Source organism: Medicago sativa, chromosome 2 (genome assembly GCF_051527215.1).
Source record: "Medicago sativa cultivar Bolivia chromosome 2, Bolivia_mono, whole genome shotgun sequence".
In the NCBI taxonomy this organism is placed as follows: Eukaryota; Viridiplantae; Streptophyta; class Magnoliopsida; order Fabales; family Fabaceae; genus Medicago; species Medicago sativa.
Genome location: NC_140750.1, coordinates 54,952,443 through 54,978,275, shown reverse-complemented (window position 1 = coordinate 54,978,275; position 25,833 = coordinate 54,952,443). Strand labels below are relative to the sequence as shown.

The 25,833-nt window shown below is 34.7% G+C and overlaps 1 protein-coding gene and 1 long non-coding RNA gene across 6 annotated transcripts; both read left to right on the top strand.

The window, feature by feature from the left end:
- Window positions 1–14,999: 14,999 nt before the first annotated feature.
- LOC146949002 (BOI-related E3 ubiquitin-protein ligase 1-like) lies at window positions 15,000–16,011 on the top strand. The gene is made up of 2 exons (XM_085748463.1): window positions 15,000–15,294; window positions 15,493–16,011. The coding sequence occupies exons 1-2, from the start codon at window positions 15,019–15,021 to the stop codon at window positions 16,009–16,011; spliced, it is 795 nt and encodes a 264-aa protein (XP_085604589.1). The 5' UTR covers window positions 15,000–15,018.
- Window positions 16,012–17,255: 1,244 nt separating this feature from the next.
- Window positions 17,256–20,934, top strand: LOC146949001 (uncharacterized). Of its 5 annotated transcripts, XR_015027117.1 has the most exons (6): window positions 17,256–17,395; window positions 17,669–17,857; window positions 19,151–19,313; window positions 19,397–19,453; window positions 19,561–19,662; window positions 20,575–20,934. It is a non-coding gene; the product is annotated as an uncharacterized LOC146949001 (long non-coding RNA). The 5 variants fall into 5 exon arrangements; XR_015027116.1 differs by having other exon boundaries at window positions 17,669–17,800; window positions 19,151–19,453; XR_015027113.1 differs by having other exon boundaries at window positions 19,151–19,453.
- Window positions 20,935–25,833: the final 4,899 nt, after the last annotated feature.

The window sequence follows — 25,833 nt, the reverse complement described above, 5'->3', positions numbered from 1 at the left end:
CTCAACCACCGTTTCGTTCTCTCCGGTGAGTTGTGGTAGAGTCTTTGATTTGTTGCTGCTGCCGAGTTTGTTTTGTGTTCGTGGCCTTTTTACATTTTTGTGCTTTGTTCCTGTGCTCTGCGGGTTGGTTTTGTTGTGGTGGTGGCAGATCTGAGTGCTTATCAAACCCTTTGCGGTGGTGGTGGCCTTGGGTTTGCTGGTTATTGGGCTAGTGTTAGGGGTTGTGTTGCTTCTGCTCGACTTTGTGTTTGTGCGTGTGTCGTGGCGGGGTTCGGTGGTGGAGGCGCCACCGCCGTACTGCCTTGCCTTCAAGCAGGCTCTTGGTGGTGGTTCGCGGATCTCTCGGTGGTGGGGCGTCGCTGAATACAAGTGGTTCTTTTTTGGCTTCTCTCATACTCACTTTGTAGAACCTTTGATTGCTGGTTCCTTCATCAGATCTATTGAGATCTGCAGACTCTTTGGTTGTTGTTTTGCTACCACCGCTTCGGTGCTCTTGGAGACTCCTTTTGTTCGGTGTTTGTATTTGCTGTTGGTATTGTGTTTGTTGTTCCTAGATTGGGAGGGTTCATCTTAGACCTTTTTGCAGTGGATGGTTTGTAAACTCGAAAGGGTATGTTGTGTGATTCAAAAACCCGAAAGGGTCTGGTTCTTTCAACCCGAAAGGGTCTGGTTGCAAACGTATTGGACTCATCCCACGATCTGAGTCCTTACGCGTTGTTTTGCTCGAAAGGGAATTTTATGCTTGTTGTTGATCAGGGAGCTGTTGGCACTTGGATTCGTTACCGTGTTGGCGCGCTCCATTCGCCATTCTCAAACTCTAGTTGTTCTCGACGGATTTTCACTTTTCATACTTTTTTGTAACCTGGTTTCGCGCCCGTACGCGGGTTCGCTGGGTTACGCCTTTGATTAGTGTTTTTTTGTTAGAATAGATTAGAGTCGATCCATTTTGGACGATTTTCTTTCGATGTATTCCCAGTTGGGTTATTCCTGGGTCAGGTCATATGCCCCCCAATCGTTGTAACTCTTTCTTTTTATTTTATATATTTTCTTTGTTGCCAAAAAAAAGGGGCGAATTTACCACCCAGCTAACCTGGGTATGCGCCCGGGCTCAATCCATATTTTCTTTGTATCGCTACAAGAAATTTGACTTGTAGTGACAACTAAAATCCGTCACTATAGGGAAAATTTCCGTAGCTAAATCCGTCCGTCGTTGTCAAATGGTTGTCACTGCATGTTTTCCACATTTACCTACAGACAAAACTGTAGTAATTCGAAGGAGACCATTTTTAAAAACATTATGGATCTCTACCTACAGTTGCGGCTGTCACTAAAACTTATCATTGTTTTATTTTTATATTTTGATCTATAACTATTTATATATTATGTCAATGTGAATTTGCGGTCAAAATTTTGCCCAGGCTCGATAAAATTTTTGGCTCCGCCATTGCCTACTTCCATACCGATCGAACCTCGCTAAATTTTCCCAAAATCAAAATTGCCCAAATCAAACATCATTCAAAGCCTTGGCAAATTTTTGTACGTCTTGCACATTGCGAAATCTCACAAAATCATACAATTGACTTCTAGCATTTCTCTTATGTGAAAGAAACACATCTATCATCATGCCATTAACATCAAAACCCTTTATCAATTACACATAAGGTATTATCTCTTGTACATTTCTAAAATAGAATGATGTTATTTCAACCTTTGATCCCCAAACAAACTTTAAGGTGTTGCTATAAGATTTGAAACATCAAGATCATTGTTAGCGCGCATAACATGTTCAAAAATGTTATTGTGTTGAACCAAACATGCATTATTTGCATCTGTAGCCTGAAGTTAAAGAACTTCACGACGATCACAATATGAGTCTTTTTCTACGACCACCAAAATGTGCAAACCTACTTCCATGAAGCGATTTAGCCTTAACCCTTAATTGCGCCCAACTGCAGACCTATCCTCTTCCATTCTTCTGTCGTGATAATAACATGCCTATGTTTCTCGTAACCACTTTTGAATTGTTGTTGATGTACCCACCATGTCACTTGTAATCCTTGTCTCTGTCGTGTTCTTGAAAACCTGGTCGAATCAATTTCCGACATCGCGAGCTCGCCATATACCATTAAACCATATTTACTCATTGTATCTCACCCAGAGTGGACCCCTTTCCCTCCCATAAGGACTCGTCGTTGACATCAAAGATGTCCGACGCGACCGTCCTAGTTTTGAACCAGGGTTGCCGCCTCTTACACTCTATAACTCTCACTCACACACACACACACACACAGACACACACACACACACACACACTCTCTCTCTCTCTCTCTCTCTCTCTCTCTCTCTCTCTCTCTCTCTCTCTCTGTGTGTGTGTGTGTGTGTGTGTGTGTGTGTGTGTGTGTAATGTCTCGTGTCGTTCTATTTACAAAAGTAACATTTTTTTTAATGTATAAATAAGTAACGTGTCTGTTCCTTATTCTTGTTACATGTCTGTTTGATCTAGGTTTTGCGGCTGCTTTTTTCTATCTTTTGAGTTTTAGTCCATAGTTTGTATTTTGAAGTTTAATATGTAGTTTAGATTTAATTTTTTATTAACGTATCCCTGCCGTATCATATCTTGAATTTTGAAATTTTTCCGTACTGGGGTATTAGTATCGTATCGTATCAAGTATATGGGCTTCATATGTTGGTAATGAATGGAGATGGAAAAACGGGCCAACCCACCTATTATGTCCTTCCCATCAATATATCGTTTAAAAAGTGGCAGAGCGATGCGAGCCAACTAGAAATGTAGGGTTGAAATAAGACCCCCACCCCGTTCAAAATAAAAATTTCATGACTAACAAGATGTTATGATCATGAAACAATAGTGATTAAACAAATATTTTTTTTATCTCTACTTTATGGAGGAGAACATTGGAAAATATAAATAAAAAGAAGCGAAAAGAAGAGTATTTTTTTATTTGATTTTAGCTCAACGAGTTATCCCATCACCGCCCCGTTTCTAGCGGGTTATTTACGACGGGCAAGCTATTAATAGCGAGTTTAAAACTTCAACACATCTCATATAAGAAGATGGTTTAGACTTGTCAATTCTACGGATCTAACCTATTTTACCATCGCCATTTATGAATTAATTCACCAAATTAAATTGTGTTTTGGTGCTACATATATCAATCTATCTTAGTTTTTATTTTTTAAAAATTATCAATCTATCTTAGTGTGAAAGGGAAAAAAAAATTCTATCGATATAATTCAATTATTCATGATTAAGTTTTGGGTCAAGAGCAAATAATGATAAGAAGAATGTTGGGCTGTACACCGGCCCACAGGAAATCTATACGCGTCCTCGAAAATGGATAACTTTACATCCAATATACTACACATATTCTAATACCAATTTTAATTTATCTGAAAAATATATTTTATTCACAAATTTATAAAGGAATTGTGTAAGAAGATGTGATCAAATATTAAAAAGAAAAGAAGTAAGAAGCTGCCGAACAATTACTGCATTTCAATAATTTCAAGAATATTCTTTACAATGTAGACAACGCATAACCGAGGACAGAAATCAATCCTTTACAGCTTATATTATATACTTTTGTACTAATACTACCCAGCTAGTAGCATACTATCAGAGGAATAACGTTCCTAATTATTGTACTAATTTATTAATAAAAACATTCTAGATTTTTTTTTTGAAATTCCTAAATATATTAGTGATAGACTACATATGTTAGGTTAAACAGAGAGAATCGGAATCTGAAGTTGGTTTTGATAATTTCAACACATACCAACTGTAATACGCGTGACAAAATAGTACTAGCATGGTATAGTTTGGCATTAATCAACGTCCTAAAGAATATGCCAACTATGCATGTGTATGTAAACGAACTTGTCACGTTCTTAGCAATCATTATATATCTTATTCATTACGTTTTTGAAGCAATTTGCTAAATAATATTCGAGAGGACCAAGGTATTTTTGTAGGATGATTACTATATTCTATGTTTTCTAGCTAACCGTATCTGAACGATCATAAGTCAGGAATTCAATGAATTAACAATATGTAAGCATATCAGTAGATATATGATACTCCCTCCGTCCCGGAATAACTGACCCATTTTCTAAAAAAAAGTGTCCCAAAATAACTGACCCATTTCAATTTTCAATACAACTTTCATCATTCCCAATACAATATAACACTAAATAATACTACTTTTATCATTCCCAATACAATATATTCTACTTTCCCCTTTATTTATACATTTTTCTTAATCTGTGTGAAATGAACCAAGGGGTCAAATAAATTGGGACGGAGGGAGTAGTTTATTAGATAATAATGCAAATATATAGTCACACATGAAATTATAGTAGTAAGAGATAGCTAGCATGCGAGCATCTAGAGTGGGTCACATGTGTCAAAAAATTGTGGCTTATTATCTCCTTAAATCAAGGGGATATTGTAGAGTAATCCCAGTTTGATTTAGAAGTAACACGACACGTGTAGTATTTTACTTTGAATTTGCATAGAAAAATATTATTATTAATTAATAGGGTCTTGCTAACCATTGCCCATTGACCTCAGGGCAATGGTTAAGGTAACCAAAATTAGTAGTTTTACCTTGAAAACAAAAATATGTAAACTTTTTACAAATTGACTTGACCACTTTTTATTATTTTCCAACACAAAATTTCTATTTTTGTTCCTTTATCCAATGTCCCAAAGGCAATAGTTAGCATTTCCCTAATTAATATAATTAACAATTAACAAATACTCCCTTAGTCATATTTAAAAGAAAAAAACTTTATAGTTTAATTTACTAACTAATACATGTGATCCAATTTATAGACAAATATATTTTTTTTAAGAAGAAAAAATGAAATATATTAACACTGGAGTGTAATATCCCTAGCACAAGGTGTACTAACGAGACCACTCCACCAAACCAAGAGTCAAAACATAGATACAAAAAATAATTCAGTCAAGACCCAGACAAACCAAAGGGTTTGACCACCATCTCTCGGAACCGTTTACAAACATGGTGTTTTTAGCTTTTAGCCACCAATAGGAATGAAATTTAACTTTGTCTAAAATCTGATCCATTGGAGTTTGAATGTTATTAAAGAGCCTGTTATTTCACTCAACCCATATTAACCAAACTCCCAACAACCAAATGAGATGTAGAAATGATTTTCGGCGCCTTGAGATACCTGTGCAATGAATAAACTGGTGAAAATGGTCGCTGATTGAATGAGGATCAGCACCTGTTACACCTAACCAGGACCTAATATATTGTCATAATGAACTAAATAAACCACAGTGGATGAACAAATGGGATGCTGTTTCGACGTGCCCACATCCTGCGACACACCCAACCGCGCCCTGATGAATGATGTTGCGCCTCAAAAGGTTGTTTTTAGTTGGTAGCCTATCTTGCAATAATCTTCATACCATAACCGACATCTTCAACGGTACCTGCTTATGCCAAACAATATCTCCCAATGCATCATGAGAATGGGCGGCTTGGCTAGTTAGGATCTGGTACGCTCATTTAACAGTATAACCCTTTGAGATATCAGGGTCCCACTGACACCTGTCAGAAATATCAGAGAACAAAACTATACCATCAAGTAAGACCCTACACTCCGCTACCATGTCCTCCTCCCACGCCCACAATCTATGTTTCCACTTCCAGGCCTCACCTCCATCCGACCATCCTAATGTAAACATTTCCTCCACCGTTGCCAACTTGTTAATAGACAAGTCAAATAGGCGAGGAAAGCGCTTACGTAAGGAAACTTCACCAACCTACCTATCATACCAAAAAAAAGTATGTGAACCATCCCCTACTTTTCTCGACACCCTCTCTGCAAACCAACCCTCTTCTCCCTCAACAATCCAGTCCCTAATCTTCGCTATCTCCCTCCACCAAGAAGAAACACTCCGGCCCCCAACCTCCAACCTACCTGCCTCCTCACCATATCTCACAACCAGTACCCTATACCACAAACCTCCTCTATCCACTAACATCCGCCAACACCATCTACCTAATAAAGCAGTATTGAATTCCTTCATCTGTCTCACCCCCAATCCTCCATACTCCTGACGTAAAGTAATAGAGTTCCAGGCGATCCAGGAAATTTTCTTGTTTTCCTCACTCCCTCCCCAAAAAAATTTAGAAAAAAATAGAGTTAATGGAAGAGATTATACCTGACGGAGCCTTGAAGAAAGAAAGAGTGTAGACAGGTAGAGAGGTCAGGACAGATTTGAGTAGAACCAACCGGCCTCCGAACGAGAGAAATCGACTTTGCCACCCTGACAGTCTAGACTTTATGGTATTCACAACGGGATCCCAAAAAGCTAACCTTCTAGGATCGCCCCCAATCGAAAGATCCAGATACATGAACAGAATCTTACCCACTTTACAATTCAAAATAGAGGCGCCTCATTTAACCAAGAATCCGCAATATTTACTCCAACCAGAATACTTTTATTGAAGTTTACATTCAAACCCGACATTTCTGCAAATAGAGTCAAAACCACACGCAGAGCGCGCACATTCGCCCAACTTTTGGCTCCAAGTAACAATGTGTCGTCTGTGAACTGTAGGTGAGAAACCGCATCTGAATTGGTGTTTCCGACCCCATAGCCAGTAAACAAATTATTAGCAACCAAAGAAGACATCATAACATTTAAACCCTCCGCGGCTAGTAGAAAGAGAAACGGTGATAAAGGATCCCCTTGATGCAACCCCCGTTGCAAGGGAAATTCATTCGTGGGGCTGCCATTTACAAGAACGGATGCGGTGGCTGTAGTCACACATTCCTTTATCCATTTTCTCCATAATAGTGGGAATCCCATTTTATGCATAACTGTATCCAAGTACACCCAATCCACCGAGTCGAATGCTTTTTCAAAATCAACTTTAAACATCAAAAGTTCTTTATTAGATTTACTCGCCTCATCAACCACCTCATTTGCGATTAGGATACCATCTAGAATATGTATGTCCTTCACAAAAGATGTCTGAGTTTCTGAGATAACACTGCTCATTACCATCCTCAGGCGGTTAGCTAAAACCTTTGATAAAATTTTATACAGACACCCAACCAGAGAAATAGGACGAAAGTCAATTAATCTCTGAGGAGTTTCAACTTTAGGAATAAGAGCAATAAATGTAGTGTTGATACCTCTAGTAAGTTTTCCATTCCGGTGAAAATCGTAAACGAACCGGATCACATCAGTCTGAAGCACATCCCAAAACTCTTTAATAAAACTGAAATTCACACCGTCTGGCCCAGGACTTTTATAACTGTCACAGTCCCAAACCGCCGCTTTGACTTCCTCAACAGAAAAAGGTTTTGTCAGACACCCACCTTCAACGTAAGATAAACATTTGAAATGCAATTTTTCAGCCCCCGGTCTGTTCATGGAAGGAGTCGCAAAATGATCCTTGAAATGAGTATACACCGCATTTCGGATAGGTTGAACTCCTTCCACAAGATTACCGTTAACAAGAAGTGAAATAATAGTGTTCCTCCTTCGACGACCAGACAACACTGAATGAAAATACTTAGAGTTAACATCCCCATCCTTGAGCCAATGTAACCGGGACTGTTGCCAACTAATACTTGTGTGGACGCGAGACAAAGAGTGAATATCGTGGGTGATGCCCCTCATCTCCTCTGGCTCATCGGTTGTCAACTCACCATCCTGCCCTTTTTCATCAAGAACAAATAACTTACCCTTTAACGAATGGATCCTACCAGGAATATTTTGAGAGTGAACAGAATGCCACTCTTTTAACGTTGATTTAATCAATTTCAACTTCTCTCGAAGAACAAAAGCGCCTCAACCTTCAATCTGAAAAGAGTGCCACTTTTATTTCACAAATTGCTTATACCCCGGAACATCTTGCCAACATTTCAACATTCTAGTCGGACGGGCCCCCCAAATTTCCTCATCCACTGATAACTGAAGCGGACAATGATCAGACAAGCCCTTGGGAAAGGCCACCTGAAAACAGTTAGGCCAATGTAAACACCAATCTTCTGACAACAAGAAACAGTCAATCCTACTCATAGATGTACCATCGCCTTTGAACCATGTGAACTTGCGACCACATAACGACAAGTCTACCAAACCATTGTCTTCAATGAACATGTTGAATTGATTTAAGTCAGAAGTAGCGCCCCCCCTAAGAGGCCGTCTTTCGTCGACATTCTTGATGGCATTAAAATCCCCACAGACACAGACATTCTTTCCCCTTAGAGGTTGTAATTAGTTATTCAATGATCTTAAAAAGTTGTTTTTTTTCCTTATAAATATGCCCTAAGAGCATCTCTCTAAAAAAATATTAACAAATATCTCTCTATTACACAATATATATATATATATATATATATATACACACACACACACACACTACTTGATTTGGACATGTGTATAGTAATTTTCTTAGTTTTGGCCTATATCGAGTTATCCAAAATTGCCATTAAGGCCCTATCTCCATTAAAATAAAAATATAAAAAATTAAGTTTATAGCATAAGCAGCTTATAATTTTAGGGAAGATTATGTTGACCTTAAGTGTGTAGGGTTGCCTTGAGTGTCTTAGAATTACTCATCAGTGGGTTAACAAGTGTTAAGATATCTTAAATATTTTATAGATTTTAGTTTTTAATTGAGTAACGTACCTGAATTCTGGTGTACTTGCAATTTTGTGTTTTCATTTATGTGCTCGAAAGTTTCGTACTTTGATTCATGCGTATGCAAACAAAAATTATTTAAGAATCCTGGGTGATGTGACTTCACACGTGTGAAGCCACATAATGTTAGTTTTCTGCTTGGCTCTAGATAGATTAATTCACACGCTCTCATTCATAAGAAGATGTTCGTAAGTTGGAGCACAATTCGAGCATGCGACTCAATCAAAAAGTATAATTTCTCAAGAATTAAGGCATCTTGAGATCTATTAACCCACTTATCACTAATTTTAAGACTCTCAAGGTAACCCTACACCATTCTAAGCGATGTTGTCTCTTCTTGAATTTAGTCTATTGTTACATCACGATTGATGCACCTTGCTTGTAGCATGTGCATGGTTAATGTATGATATTCTTTTTGCTATAAAAATAATCATCCAAATGATTTTTACATCCCATGATTGGTCAATTCGAACGTTTAAAAAGTCTTGCAAAATTTAAAATGAATATTTCACACCAAATTAGCCAATTTGAATGTGTCAGAAACTTGAAAACGGGATTTTACTCATTTGGATTGGCAATTTTAAAGGTGTAAAAAGTCATAATTTTTTTTAAAAAAAAATTTAGTATATACTCCCTCCGGTCACTATTATAAGCAAATTTTAACTTTTTAGATTCATTTAATAGATGATGTATGTGGCCTACAATGTAGACCATATACATCATTTATTGAATGAATCTAAAAAGTAGAAATTTGCTTATAATAATGACCGAAGGGAGTATTGTTTTACTTCTCATAATTATCCAATTTAGCCAAAAGAAATGAATTCGGGAGGTTTTTGATAATGTAGGGTGGAAGTAGAAATTTTCAATAAATTAATCTGAGTGACAGCCAAAAGTAGAGAAAAATACAGCCCAGATAATGGCCCAACACAGTTTAACGCTGCAACCCTAAAGTCAATACAATCTGTATTTAGGATCTTTTCATACCCTATTGTTTTACTGATCAAACCCCCATCTCTGTTCTCAGCATCTTGATTCTTGGATGAGTTTGTAACTTTGTAAGTGTGTATAATAACGGTGAGAATCTGTATAATAATTTCTTCACTTTATTTATTTTTTATTACTATTTTTAAAAAAAATAAATATTTGTTAATTTATACACACATTTGTTCCATAATATAAGTTCATCTTGTTTGTCCTCGTGAGCTTAGCTCGGTTGGTAAGGACAATGCATAATATATGCATGGTTCGGGGTTCAAACTTCGGCCACCACCAAAAAAATAAGTTCATCTTGTTTAAATCACAAAAATAAGAAAGTTTGGGGTAATATTATATTTGTTAAAAATTGTCGCCGTGAGCTTATCTCAGTTGGTAATGACAATGCATAATATATGCAAGGTCAGTTGCATAATATATTATGAAAAATATTTTTAAGTGTTTGAACAAAAAAATAACAGGGGATAATCAGATACAGAAGAAACACAACACAAACAAATTATTTTGGTTCACCCCACAATCTGATGTTAGTCTAGTCCCCCTTACAGTTCCAAGGGATTTTTCATTATAATCACACAAGATTACAATTGCTCCAATACACAAGTCAGAGACTTCCATGCTCATACAAGAGGACTTATACAATCAGAGTTTGTTAAATAAATTTAATGTGTTTAAACTTTAGAAATCAGAGAGTAGTAAACAAGCTTTAAGTTCAAGAACCTTTGACACTTAAGAAATTCTAAGATACTAAGTTCGTAAGAATTTTCTAAGTGTTTGTGTTCTTTTGAATTTGACAGAGTTTTAGCACTTGCCTAAATTAATCAACTTAACTTATCAGAAGGTGAGGTTTGTAAGCTTCCTCCTAAGTATGAGCTTGGTTAATTAAGACAATAATACACACTATAAATCAAAGCATGATCAATCAGAAGTAATAAATTTAAATTCTACGTAATTAGACCATTATTAGCAGGTAATTAAATTATACTCTAGTCCCCTTTTTCATCAATCCAAAAATAACTTGCATTAAGATACTGATATGAATATTCAAGTACAAGTTAAATGTGTGCAAAATATTAGAAAAGGTTGTGCAAAACACAAAAATAATTAAAAGGGCTTCCTATAATTAAAAGGGCTTCCTATAAGTTTCTCTAATATCCTTGGTCATGAGCCTGTTAATGATGTCCAGCTAGTTATCCACGAAGAAGGGTCGAAAACGGCTGAAATTTAACATGACAGACAGTCTCACACGCCTCTACGTATCACTCCCTGCGCCCTGCGCATGGGAGCAGCTTTAGCTACTGTCACATGCACCCCTGCGCATTGTACCATGTCCCTTGTGCATGGAAACAACAGAGAGAGTTGTTTGCTTAATTTTCAAGTCGATTTTATTGGAAAAACCCTAGTTTCACTCCCTTAACCCCTAAGTAATCATGCACTATAAATAGTGACACTTGTACACAATTTTACTCATTCAAATATCTAGCGGTACAAGGCAAAGGGTCAATCATCAGGAGCTTCACGGTAGAGGATCTCCATCCTCCTTTTTCTATTGTTTTGTAATGATGTCGGTTGCCATGAGCAACTAAACTTCTTTGATTAGGTTTAGACGATGAACCCCTTCCTACTTGTTGGATTCCATTAATAAAATTTTTATTCAGTTAATAATTGATGTACTATTTTTACGTCTCATAAAACTATTTACACGTGAGTATAATATAGGATCCTATCCATAGGGTGTTGCGTATATCTTAAGCATTTTCACAATATTTATCACATTAAGTGTTTGGGTATAAATTGTTTGTTTGTGTAAAACTATTTTTAACTATTCGACATAAAAGTAAAACGAGAAGAGATAGGGCTATTTCGCTTGGGGTCAGAGATATCAACCAAGCGTAACAGCTGCAATCTCTCGATCGATTAACAGATTCTAGCTTTTTAAACGATATTATCACAATCACTCGACAATATCATTCGTGTCCAAACGATATCGTTATTTCTAAGAGATTGTTTAAATGTCGATTTCCCAAACATCAAAACAATCACAAAGTCGATTGGATCGTTTAATCGACGATTTCCCAACCAATTAAATGACCGAAAAGCATTAAGTTCTAGATTAAAAGTGATTATCAAATATTAACATCTATGTCTAGAGTGATAACTTAAGATAGATTGTTATTCTATTTCTAGATTCAAAAGTATGTGGCCATATCATTTTAAATCTCAATAAAACATTAAATGCAAGAATAACAACAATATTGAATAAATAACTAGAACCATATATTAAATGATCAAAAGATTACATAATAGCTTGTTTGAATACCTCAAAACCACAAGAGTAGATGTAGCTACATATGTCTATGATAGCTTTGCAAAGGATGAAGAAAAGATGAAGATTCAATGCCTAGATCCATGATGTCTCAACAAATCTTGGGTTGAATCTACTCCTAACTACCTTGCTTTGTGTTTCTCTCTAGAAAAGCCCTAGCTATTTATAAAACCAGAAAATAAAACAGAAAAACAGTAAGTGAATGGCTGGAAAGAGAAGAGAAAACTATTTATATGAGCCAAGTCTGCAAAATTTCGCTGATAGCCAAATATTTCGCTATCAGCGAAATGCTGAAAATCTGCCTCTGCACCAATGGCGTTGCTCCACGTGTCCCTTATCCTGTTGGATTTCTTTGATCTTGCCAAAATTTCGCCAATGGCAAATACTATCTGGACAATTTTCGCTATCAGCGAAATATTCGCTAATAGCGAATTTCTTCAATTCTGCTTCCTGAACTTCACCAAAACTTCGCTAATGGCCAAACCTCCCTGGAGTAATTTAGCTATCAGCGAAATATTCGCTAATAGCGAATTTCTTGTGAACTTTGGCACTTTTTGATCCTTGCGTGTATTTTCCTGCACAAAAAGGGTAAAGTAAGGCATGCAAAGCATAAATGGCATTAAGGCACGTAATTGAAGCTTTTCCATCGATAATTTGTAAAACAATTCATCAAACATGCCTAAACTAACACATGAATTAGATCATTTTGGGCACTTATCAATAATCGAAAGTCTGATTTAATTCGTATATGTCCGCTTTTATCAAAATCCTAGATGGAGCAATATTAGGATTGACAACCCTCACCTTCACTCAAACAAGACAATATTGACTTGCTTAGTTTCTAACATAATTAAATCTAAGTATGATCTTAGGGCTATAACTCATCTTTCAGGACCTTCGTAATTTGCAAGGGTGAATTGTGGGGAAAGCTATGTCTACAGAACCTTAATTGGGTTATGTTCTACTTTCTTAAATCCAAAGATAAGGAAAGTTATAAACGGATTATTTCTTAATTTAATTTCCAACAAAGACGAAGAGGGGATTCAAAGATTCACTAATCGCTGTTAAATATCTGAATCAACGCAAACCTAATCTCGCATTGGACAGTACAATTAAAACCCTGGAACCACTCCAATCTTTTCTCTTTTATTTGCTTTTCTAAGTAGATTCCGCTAATTATCGAGTTGAACAACAATCCATGTGAAGACGATTAACTCACTACTTTATTACTTTGTACGATTTTGTGCACTTGTCAATTTCACTAAATTCACCATCAACAACACATGGACTTAAGTTGATATATCACAACAGTTTTCTAAACACACTATCTAATAAGTTAAAATTCAAATGGCACGACTAATTTTATGTTGGGCCTACATATGATAACATATGACAAAAATTACAAAAAATTATTATTTTTTTTCACAAGAAAATTACAACAAGGAATTCGTAACGAATAAACTGACTAAAAATATATTGAAGAAAAAGAACAAAAGACTAAAAATGTATATTCTCGGGAACTACATTATGTCTAATAAATTACGCTTTGAATTAATTTAAGACATCATATTTTAAATATAAAAAACCGACAAACCTTTTAAATCAACATGTTTTTTTGAATGAATTTTTTTCACTAATGTTAAAAACATTATATAAAGCTCCTACGAAAAAAATAGAGGAATTTATTTTTGCATGTATTTTTTTTAATCATTATGAGAAATTCGTCAACATAAATTTATATATTTTTTCATACTTTGGATTAACTGAATATGAATTTTTGAATTATGGAGCAAGAAATCAATATTTGAGCTAATTTTCTTTGGAGAAAGTATTTATAGAATTCCAAACATGCTGCAAAAAGTCATTAATCTGATAATTTTGTCGTGAATAAAAAGTATGATTCTATTGAAATGAAAAATAAAATTTTGTAGGGATGTAAAAATATATTAAATGTGAGTACATATCATACAAAGTTAAAAAGAAAAAGCAACATATATAAACAAGTTTCAATATATGCTCTTAAGCTATAAAATCAATATGTTGGCTCCTCCTCTATTCTCCTTTTCAAAATTTCTTGTACTTTTCTATTTTCTAGTCAATAAAAAACGTGTCGCTTAATTTAGTGTAATAAATGGTATTTAATTTCCTTGACTATTCTTGTCAAAAAAAAATTTCCTTGACTATTATTTTTTTGAAATAGTATTATAATTAACTAGTGAAAAGACGGTCACTCTTTTTCTTATTGTGCTAATGTTTAAAAATTATGAATTTTGTTTTTTTTAATGAAATTTTGATTTTGATTAAAATTAAAAATATAAATGCTTTTTGCTTTAAAATTATAACAAATCAAACTAATCATGATTATCTATTTCAGTGACACCAACAATATAACAAACAAAAATAATCTAATTTTTTTAAATGACACTAATAACTATCTTTATTATAGAAAAAGTTGTTTAAGAGTATAATTGGGATAACGAAAAAGTAAGTAGTTATACACATCTTGTTTGTTACACTTTTTAAAGGATAAAGGAAAAAAAATGGACATATATATACTCATATCGTGTTTGTTACACTTTATTTCAATATTTGAATTTACTCTTATCTATTTGTTACATGTGCTAATTGTATTGAAAATTTAGGGTAATTTTGGAATGAGAAAAAGTCATCCCAAAAGAGCCAAAACAAACTATTTTCTTTATATATAGTATATATAACGGCGGAACTAATGATTTTACAACGGTCTCGAGTAGGATAAGAACGTTGTCTCTTTATATAGAGTACAACTCTTACCATTGAACTGACACATACTGGACACTCATTAATTGTTTTTATTTTTAATATATAAAATTTTAAAATGAATTGTGAATTTATTATTTATGGGGTTACTAATTGTTTATACAACTTTTCAAGTATATATATATACATGTATGTTTACACACCCACTGTCACTATCAGAAAAAGAAATCATCTTTCTCTCATCATGCAACCACACTCTCATGGTAATCATGGCTTTCCTTTTGGTATCAATGGTTATTATGTGAGTGGACCCGTAGAGTTACAACAATCTCAACAGCCACAATATAATGAACCACAACAACCACAATATCATCCACAACAACATCAACAGCAGTGGCAGGGCCATGTTATTCCCTTTTCGAATCCTCGTGTTCATGCTTCAAGCATCTTAAGTTATCCTACCTTTGATTCTCTATTTGAGAAACAAGTGAAGGAGACAAACCAATTCATCAATAATCAGGTTAAAATTTATTAGTATCATAATTTATGATCAAGATAAATTTTTGAAGAGAAAGCGACTGATAAAATAAAATAATATATTTTTATTCAATGAGTCTCACTTTCCTCGAGATAGAATCTTTTATAACTACATTTAATTATTTTACTTTTTTATTAAAACTCACTTTGCTTTGTCTATTCTAATGATTTTTTTTAACAGAATGATAAAATGAAACTGCTGTTACAACAACATCAAAGGGAGCTACAACTGGCTTCACAACAAATTATGACAATAAAGAAGGAAGAAATTGCAAAAGCTGCAAAGAAAACACAGGAGTTGGAAAAGCTTGTAAGAAGATTTGAGACTGAGAACAGAGAATTTAAGAAAATAGTTAAGGAAAGGGAAGCAACAATAATAACCTTGCATAACAAGTTGGAAGAGGAGAAGAAGAAACTAAATATGTTAGTAGAAAATGATGCAAAATCATGTTGCGGTGAAAGTGAAGAAGTAAGACCTGAAAAGTGTATCAGACGTGGAAACAATATTATGTTTTGTCTAAAGTGTAACACAAACTCCTCAGGTGTCTTATTTCTGCCATGTAGGCATCTTTCTTCATGCAAAGTGTGTGAAGCTTTACTCGAAACTTGTCCAATATGTGGAATGGAAAAGAAGGGAAAATACTTAGGTGACATTGTGGTTGGTGACATTGGCCAACCACAATGTCACAAGTGTACATAAAACAAAAATCCCTTATGAAAGAGAAAGAAGAAAAGCCACTTGTGACATTGTGGTTGGACAATGTCACCAATGTCACCACCACAATGTCACCCAAGTGCTACCCAAGACGGGTGTTATTGAGACTCAGAGTTTGATTTTAGATTAATATTATTCCTGAAAAATTAATATAATAACTTACCTATGCTAGGAGAGGGTATGAGAATGATCATCATTATGTATTTCTGAATTTTCTTTAGTTTCATGTTTTATTTGATTTTGTACTGTTAGTTGGTCTGGTCAATAAAATGTTGTTGCTTTACATCAATAAAATAATATTTTTATTTTGGTTCAACATCTATTTTTTTAGATATAAATTATATTTAAAAAGATGATTAACAATACCTTTGTTTCAAGATAATTAATATTAATACAAGAATATTATATTAAATGTACTTAACATTTAAGTTATTTTTACTGAACTAAGAGTGAGGAAGACATCAAAGAGAAGCTTAGACATCCCGACTAGGTCGGCACTCCCAAGAAGCCCTCATCCTCTGCCACTCACTCATATAAATATTATTAGGAAAAAAGGGAAAATTTGTACAAGAGAGGGGGACCAAACCAAAACCCTCTAAAAACCAACGGAGAAAGAAAAGATTGAAAATCAAACAAAAATATGGAAAATGATAATACGGCATGCCATATCTGTCCATAAAGAAATCTTCCCTAATAAAATCAGGCAAAGCATCCCACCAAAAATATGAGAAGAAAGAACTTGAAGACCCAAAGTGATACAATTATGCAAGAAGGGCGCTCACTACAAGAAAACTGTCATTTAGCTTCAGAAATTTTAGCTTCACACCATTTTAGATGCTAATATTATGTGTTTAGCGTCCAAAAATACTGATGCAAAAGCATTTTTTTCAATTCATTTTTTTTATACAATTTAGCTTCAGACTTGTGGACTCTATAATATATATTGTTGACGCTAATATTTTGAAAATTTTATTTTCGAATTAGCATCCATGTTTACTGATGCTAAAATTTTGTAACTTTTTAATTTTACAAATAGCATCCATAAATACTGATGCTAAAAAATTTACACATTTTTTTCAATTTCTTTTTTCTTTATTTATTTTGACAAAATTTCACTTCCCCCATTTTTATTTTTTCCCACATTTTTTGTCACGCTTCCCAAAATCTTTTTCTCCACCACCACTATTTTATTTTATTTTTTCTTTTTACAATAATTCATTTATTCAGCAATTTACGAAGAGGCTGAGCAAGCTCTCTCTCTCTCTCTCTCTCTCTCTCTCTCTCTCTCGCCAAAGAACTGCTCAAGTTCAGCAATTCAGATCTACTTCTTTGTCTCCGTTATTCGGTCATTGTTCCATCCACCCCCTTGGTGAGTTTCCTTCATACCTTTCTCTTGTCTCTCATTTCTCATGAGTATTAGGGTTCCTAAGCTTAAAACCTAATTTCAAATCTCTCAAACATTGGAAGTGATTCGGATTACTTATAAAAAATGTTGTTAGTTTCAAATTTCACTTGTTAATTTTCTGATTTCATCTCCAAGTTACATTTTCTTTCAATTTTTTATCCAAACCCTGCTACTCATGAACCCTAAATCCGAATTGGTTCTCGTTTGTTAAAATTTCAGAAGTTTGTGGTTGTTCAGGTGGCACAATCACTAGATCTGATGTTGATGAAGAGGTTATTCACGAAGACTAGAGAAATTGAAGCACAAAAGAAGGTGAATATGAACAATTAGGGCAGGACAGTTGAAAATATGTAACTTTTGAATGTCAAGGTAGTTTTAAAGAACTCTCAAGCAATATGCTTCCCATATGGTTACACTATGGTACAGGTGAGTATCAGTACCATGTTGTATACATTTATTACTTAAATTTTCTATATTCTTGTTTGTGATTATGTGTTGGTATTATGTCTAGAGCCCCTAAACTTTTGTTGGGCGCTAAAAGATACCCCAAAGCAACTGATATATGATATGGTCGGTGGGTTGCCTAATGGTTGAATAGGTTTTAGAGTATCCACTTTTCAATACTAAAATAGAACATGAATGACTTGGAAGAGTTTATTATAACTAAAGTCAATTGGATATTTACTTCATTATCACAACACATTTATATGTGACATGAAACTTTGACATCTTAGTAGCACTTGTTTGCTTGTTATCTGTCTACATATTTTTTGAACCCTTGGTACACCTGATGAGAAAATATAAATATTGCCAGGATTATCCTAAAGAAAATTTTGTTAAACAATGGTAAGCTTGTCTTTTCTGTTATCATTTTTATTGGGAGTACTTTATATCATGACTGATAATAATAATACTTATGTTAATTTACAATTTTCTAGTATATAGAGATTCACTTTAGTCTTTGCATATGGATTTGATTCACGTTATCCAATTTACAATTCACTATAGTCTTTAGTCTTGCCTATTTAGAATTTACAATTTTTCTAGTATATAGAGATTCACTTTAGTCTTTGCATATGATTTGATTCACGTTATCCAATTTATATGTGGATATCGTCTACTACAAGTCAACATCTAATGAAGCCATATCTATGGTTGTGGGTTCTCTTCTCAAACCATTGGATCCAAGTTCTTTCTTTTTTTTGGGTGAAAAGTACAAATTTCTATACTTGTAAATGTTAATGACCTAACATCCTTTTCTACATGGGTATTCCATTTATTAAAAGGTGTTGAGCAAGTTTTTTTTAATTTAATATTTTCTTGTCTGAAGCTTTTTGTGGTTAGAAATTAAACAAGTAATTCAATGTTAGTAAGTTATTACATGTCTTAGTTATATCTTTGTCTCTGGATCATTAAAATTGTACCTTCTCTTTTGTGACAAGTAGTATTATTTTATAGCATTATTCAATTAACTTGATAATGATGACTTTATTTTGGAAAAATAGTTTTGGAGCAAGTTTTTATTTTATTCAATTTGGTTTGCGTGTACTTGAAAGTATGAAGTACCACTCACTGAGATTATGGATTGAATTTAATTAAATTTAACATCAGTCAACCAGACTTTATGATTTCAAATAGTCCTTTTTGTGCTCACACCTATGCTATTTTTCATTTCAACAAAGCTGTTATATCAAGCTCAGTTGACTCGTGAATTTGCAGCCATGTCTCCATCTTTAGCAAGTGACTTCAGACGGAGTTTGGAAACAGCACTTCAACTGCTTGAAGGGCTAATGAAGGTGGCTGACTAGCTATTTGTCTTTTGCTTGCACTTCGACTGCTTGAAAGGCTAATGAAGGTGACTGACAGGCTATATTTCATTTGGGTATGTGTTCTGATGGGTTTACACTTTGATAGTTCAAGCTATGTATTTCTCTGAACGTGTTTTCTGCCATCGCATTATGCAAGGGAGGAGCTCTCCACACCACAAGTTGTAAGGCTCACCGTAATTTGGCATTAGGCATGGTATGCATTCATTACATTCTTTAAATGTCTAATTCATTGTTACAAATTGTTTTGTAATTTCCCTTAAATTTGACTGATTACAATTTGTTTCGTTACTTCATTGGCAGTGCAAAATACTAGAATGACCTGTCTATCCTGATGAGCACTTCTTGGCCATGCATAAGAGGAAGTTTGATGATTGGGTTTAAAGTTGTGCCCGAAAAACTCATGTAAGTTATTTATTGTAAAATAATAGAATTGATACCTCCAAGGATGATTAGATACTTTTCGGTGAAATGAGGCATTCTATATGAGCAGTGCCATGTGATGTTTCTTTAAATTAGGCCTGTTCATGGCCTGGTTCAGAAGGAAAATTGAACCAAATCTATCCAAACCATGTTTATAGTTCAAATAAACTAAGCCGGACTGTTAGTGATTTGACCCGAACCAAGAAAGTAAATCGTAACTCAATTGTTTCAGTTCATACGTTTCTCACCTTTTCATATTCATAAATGCTTTCCCTCCTTTCTCTGTTCACTCGTATAAGTTCCGTCATATAGTAAACATCATATACCAGCATATACGACAACATTTCACTTCTCATTAGTTACTTTGATTCTGGATTTTTTTCTGAGTTGTACGGTTTGGTTATTACAGTTCTGGTTCGGTTATTACTCTTCAGTTCCAGTTAACAAACTGTGTTGAGACACACAATTTTGGTTTTTGAACTCTAATAAATGGTTTGTTTTATTACAACAATATTCTCTTTTTTTCACAAATTTTCTCTCATTCCATGTCTTTATTCTTCTCATATGCTTCTCTTCACGAATATTCTTCTTTTTGGTCGTAGTTACGAATATTCTTATTCAAGGATTTTACCCGTTTTTCATTTTACTGTACTGATTACTGAGTAAAAAATGCATTAACTTTCTGTCAAATGAAATACCATGGTGCATAATTTTAGATTATGAAAATCTGCGGACCCTTGATATCTGCAAATTTACCATGTCGCATTGTATTTGCATCCTGCATTGTAATTTGAGACTGCATGCATGTTGCTTCTTGGAATAGGCATGAAAACTGCATTATACATGTGCTTGGTGATTTATTTCTATATAAATAAGTTGTGTTTTTTTTACTAGGATAACTATCAAGAGCGTCTGACTAAGCTAACAAAGATTGATGAACACTCTACTGGTGATACGCAAGAGGTGGACGGAGAGACAAGACTTCGATTATGGGTAGATGTTCTTTATACTAATTTGATGAATTATGTGTAGTTTCTACTAATTTAACTCCAGCATTATATGTAGTTTCTACTAATTTTATGGTTAAGACTTCATTATATGTGTTCTTTTAATTGGATGCCTCCGTTTCATGTCTTAGTCCTATACCTATAATATTATATTATATGTATTCTGGTTAATTAGTGTAATTGAACTAAATTTATATCTGTACACTAATTTTAGCATCCACAATTTCGAACTCTAATTTTGACAGAATTTTGTTTTTTAAATTTAATTTTAGCATCCACATATTCTGATGCTTAATTTGCCTAAATTTTAGCGTCCACTTTTATAGATGCTAAGTAGCGTCTGCATAATATACTCTTTTATTAAGCCTTTAGCTTCAATTTTAGCGTCCATTTTGCAGATGCTATTTTAGCGTCAGTTGGATGCTAGTGTTTAGCATCCAAGCTTTTACTGTCGTCAATTTTTTGGACTCTATACTGATGCTAAAAGGCTGTTAGCATCCACAATTAGCCTTTTAGCATCCATTTTTCTGCTGAATCTAAAACACCATTTTCTTGTAGTGGCTAGAAGAATATTGATGGTCAGATATGGCAAGTGTACCAAATCGTTTACCAAGTAATAAAGTGATAAGTAGAGTATTGTATCCACAAGGATTGTGGTTTCGTCCAAACAATTCACATTACTTATTTTTGTACGTTTGACGATATAAAAGTTAAAAGGGTTAGAAGGTTGCAATTTTTATCTGTTTGCAACAGAGCCAATTTACATGTTTTGGTTGCAGAAAAGTAAAGAACGGTTAGGATTCTTCGAAGGTAATTGAAACATAAACTTAAATTGGCGTTCCGGTTTTTCCCAAGGAAATGAAGGTCAATGTTCCATTAGGTCGTCCCATCTATGAATCTTAGGACACTCAAAGCACACCCTTTTTCACTTAGAAGTTCTAAAAACGGGCAACCCTAATCTACGTCTACCTTACTAAGGGTTTAATAGAATGGTTCTATTAGGCTACAACTTATTTCCTTTATCTACGCACTTGTTTCCTTAATTAATAACCAGTTACATCCTAGGTTCAACTGAGTTACTATTCTGTCTTAGTAATGTGACATCGTAAGTACGTACTACTAGGGTCAACTCTCTTTCGGTATCTTTCGCTAATTACTAATTAATTACTTCCTTGATAGATAGTTACCAGTATAAGGATATAAATATCAAGATATAAGCATTCAGATAGTGATAGCAATATTAGGCCCTGTCACAACCTAAGTACCTAATCTAGGGTTGCACCTAGCACAGACATAAACTAAGGAATTTTCTAATAAAACTTAATAGCAAACAAAAAATAAATAAAATATAAACGACATTAAATTAAATAAATATCCAACAAAAATAAACAGAGGTTCATCTTAGAACTCTAACCTAAAAAGATTTAGTTACACATGGTAACTAAAAACAAATTACTAAAGATAAAAACATACCCTAGAAAATCAAGGAGAAGATAGAAATTCTACCGAAGCTCCAAAGTTGCCTTCCTCTTGAACTGCCACAGTTCTGAACGAGAAATTCAGAATGAGGAAGGCTGGTATTTTTAGTGGAGATTTCTAACTGGGTTTGGGATAAAAACGTGAGCTAAACCCACAAAAATGAATAAAATTACGCATGTGCCGCTCGCATTTGAGATGCTCGGGGCACATATAGCATGCACTAGGCGCATATAGTTGAATTTTGCATATGCCATAGGCGCATGCTATATGCCCTAGGCACATGGCATTGCCTTCTTGGGCCCAGTTTCTCCGATTTTCGTCGTTTTTAGGTCTTCGTCTTCAAATAACTTGCCTCGGAAGTTGGGAACAGAATTCCTCCCAATGTAATGTCTCTTGAGACCTCTTGAATCTTCATCCTTGGTCTTCCAAAGTCTTGACAATTCTTCAAATGTTCTTGATTTGCCGATTTGCATGATTTCTTCATGAATTACTTCAAAAAAGCCCTAAAATTGCTATGTTTCGGGAAAACTATAATTACAAACTCAAATATAGAAAATTACAAAAGTTCTGAAATCATAGGCAATCGTTCTAATACTTCTCCTTTTTGCTGCTAATACCTACTAAAAATGACTGAAAAATATGTTAAGGATAACGTAAGATGACCTGTCATCACATCCCCAAACTTAAATTGTTGCTTTTCCTCAAATAATGAAAGAAAAACATATTTTATTCTTTGTATTTTTTCAGGAAAAACATACCTTTCCGGGAGTTGTGCTTAGGAAATCATTCATCGTATTTATAGCAGAGCAGCAACTAACTTACCACAGTACATATAAGCGGGTCTGACTTGGTAAAAGTAACCTATATTCACAGTCAAACTCTTTTCCATGATATACGTATGTATCTCCTAAAGCCAGTATGGCTGGCCACAGCATTTTCCCACTCCAGTCGTCACATGAATGTACCTTGCTATAAATTTGAAACAATTATAAATAGACAGTCAAAGAACTCTGAAATTTCTTTATGAATAGGCACCCCTATCACAATTGATGAATATACTTAAGCATGTGTTTTTGGACTCTGTTAGAGTGTTAGTGGAAAGGGAAGGCCATCTTTCAGGAAAATTGTTTAACTCTCTGTTAGTGGAAAAGGAAGTCCATGCCTTTTAGGTGGATGTGCAGGATGAAAACCAACCCTCATTCTAATTTCAAGTTCATATGCCACACAATTCAGTAGTGTAAAAAGCATCAATAAAAACATGTTCAAGAGAATATCGATGGTGTTAGTAAGAAAGACTAGTTTAGATCTGCACAAAAACCACCAACAAACAATTAAATTGCTTGACAAGTTAATAAGTGCCACTCCAACAATTGTGCCAGCATACAAACCAAATGAGCCTCCGGTGTCAACTCTACTTAACCAAAGTAATATAGCAAGTTTAAAGAGTATTGTTTCTCATTTGGATGTGTTGGCTCAGGGTAAGTGATAATATAACAAGTTTAAAGAGTATTGTTTCTCATTTGGATGTGTTGGCTCAGGGTAAGTGATAAAAGAATATTTCATGTTTCCATAGCACAATGGTAAATATTTTGGTTTTTATAAAAAAAACAAAAAAATAAAACATCAAATCCATAAAGACCACACTCAGCTCGATTTATGTTTTTAACAAAGATTTTATTAAAAAATAGTTTATAAAAGTGTTTTAGTGACGTGGATCAAAGTAAATTGAAACAAGATAGATAGAGTTATGTTGGGATTAAATTTCAATAACTATTCCTCATATGTTTCCTCTTAATTGATTGAACACTTTTTATGCTTCAGATATAACTCCACCTATCCCTCAGCGTACGTTTCTTGCTAAGGTTAACGACGCCAGGTCCATAGAAACAACTGACTTATAATGCATCAGTGGAAAAATAACTCATTGTTTCTATAGCATAAGCTCGGAAAGTTATACATGAATATAGACCTACTCGTGATCTCTTGGGTGAAAGAACCTATACATAATTTAAACTGTGTCCCTTAGATATCGAAGCTTACTAGGTTCTGACTAATTCAAAAGATCAATTGTGGAACACTACATCATCAACAAACATTAAGAAGGAATTTAAATTAAAATCATATTAAATGTATAAATCATATATCATCATCCAGATTAAGAGTACAACATAGGTTCTTATTTATTTACATCCAATCCCAACACAAAATACAATTTAGTTATCCATGAGATGCATAACTAGCACAAAAGAGTTGATAGACGTTGGAAAAGCATCAACAAGCTTGTCTCCAAACTTCTCTAGCCCTTTAATACTAACTTCTGCTCCCCTACCCTCCCCCCCCCCCCCCCCCCCCCCCCCCCCCTCTCTCTCTCTCTCTCTCTCTCTCTCTCTCTATTTCGTTCGGTTTACAATGGTTAGTTTCTCAAATATGAACGACACCTCTATTTATAGAGGGGTTGAAATCCTAATTTCTCTAGGTGCGGCCAAGCTCACCTAGAAAATCGAGGTTTCTTCAAAGGAGGGAAAATCCAGTTGTATTCAAATATTTTTCTTGAACTGCCTTAGTTTGTTTAGCATACCAAATCTCACCTAGAAAACTGCATTTAGCCTTTCCTTCTAGAACTCTGTTTTGGCTCGCTTTCACCATGCCAAGCTCGCCTAGAGAATCATACTTCTATCAGGATGCCTTTGTGTTGCTCTAGCATATCTTCTACTGCGTGTGCTTTCCTTCCTTTACTCTGTATCAGTGTAGTCATGCTCAAAACCTATATGAATGCATGGAAAATATTCGTAATAACTTTTCGACGCATTTACGAATATAAACAATATTTATATCAAATTGGGCGGGGGGGGGGGGGGGGGGGGGGGGGTCATACTGAATCACCTACAAAACAAGTTGATAACTGTTATTGGAAATAACAATAATTTAGCCCTTATCAATAAGTATCAAGTTTAGGATACTGCTGCTAGTTCCCTTTTATCCAACTTTGCACAAAATAATCGCTTTCCTAAGAAGAAGTTGCACGATGATGAGGATCATGAGGCCACTCTGTAGAATTATTTTGATATCCTTCATCAGATGAAGAGTTTTTCTAAAGGTGCGGTCTTGGATGGAGACCACTATCCTATGGAAGATGTTTGTCTATAGGAACCTACTTCTGTGAAAGTAAGATCCATTGCTGACAAATTCGTAGGTTTACTCTCACATTTGAAGCTTGTGGTCCTTAAGAAGCACTCATCCCTAATCCAGTTTCTTCCTAAGTCACACAACTTCACATTGATGGGTTGTCATTCCCTAGTTTTAAGCATGTATCTCTATCTATTGATTTAAACCCTTCTAGTTTTGGCCCTTCCTTGTAGTTAACAGTGCAATGCTTGTTCCAATAACTTGTTTCCCTATTTTTCTGATTGATGACAAAAGTGTTCATGCATCCTATGAGGTGTATGATAATATAAATACCATTTAACATATTAAAAAACAATTGATATCCTTAGTACTCTCTGTGGAGAGTTAGCCGAGGATGTTCTAGAAGCAGAATCTTCGATGCAAGGTTCTCCAAAGGCAAATACTCTCAAAAGTGAGGCTTCTCTTAGTAAAATTAAGTATAAGAACCAACAAGAAAGAATTCAGCTAACTGAGATGAATTTAGATGGAATTCGTACTCGTT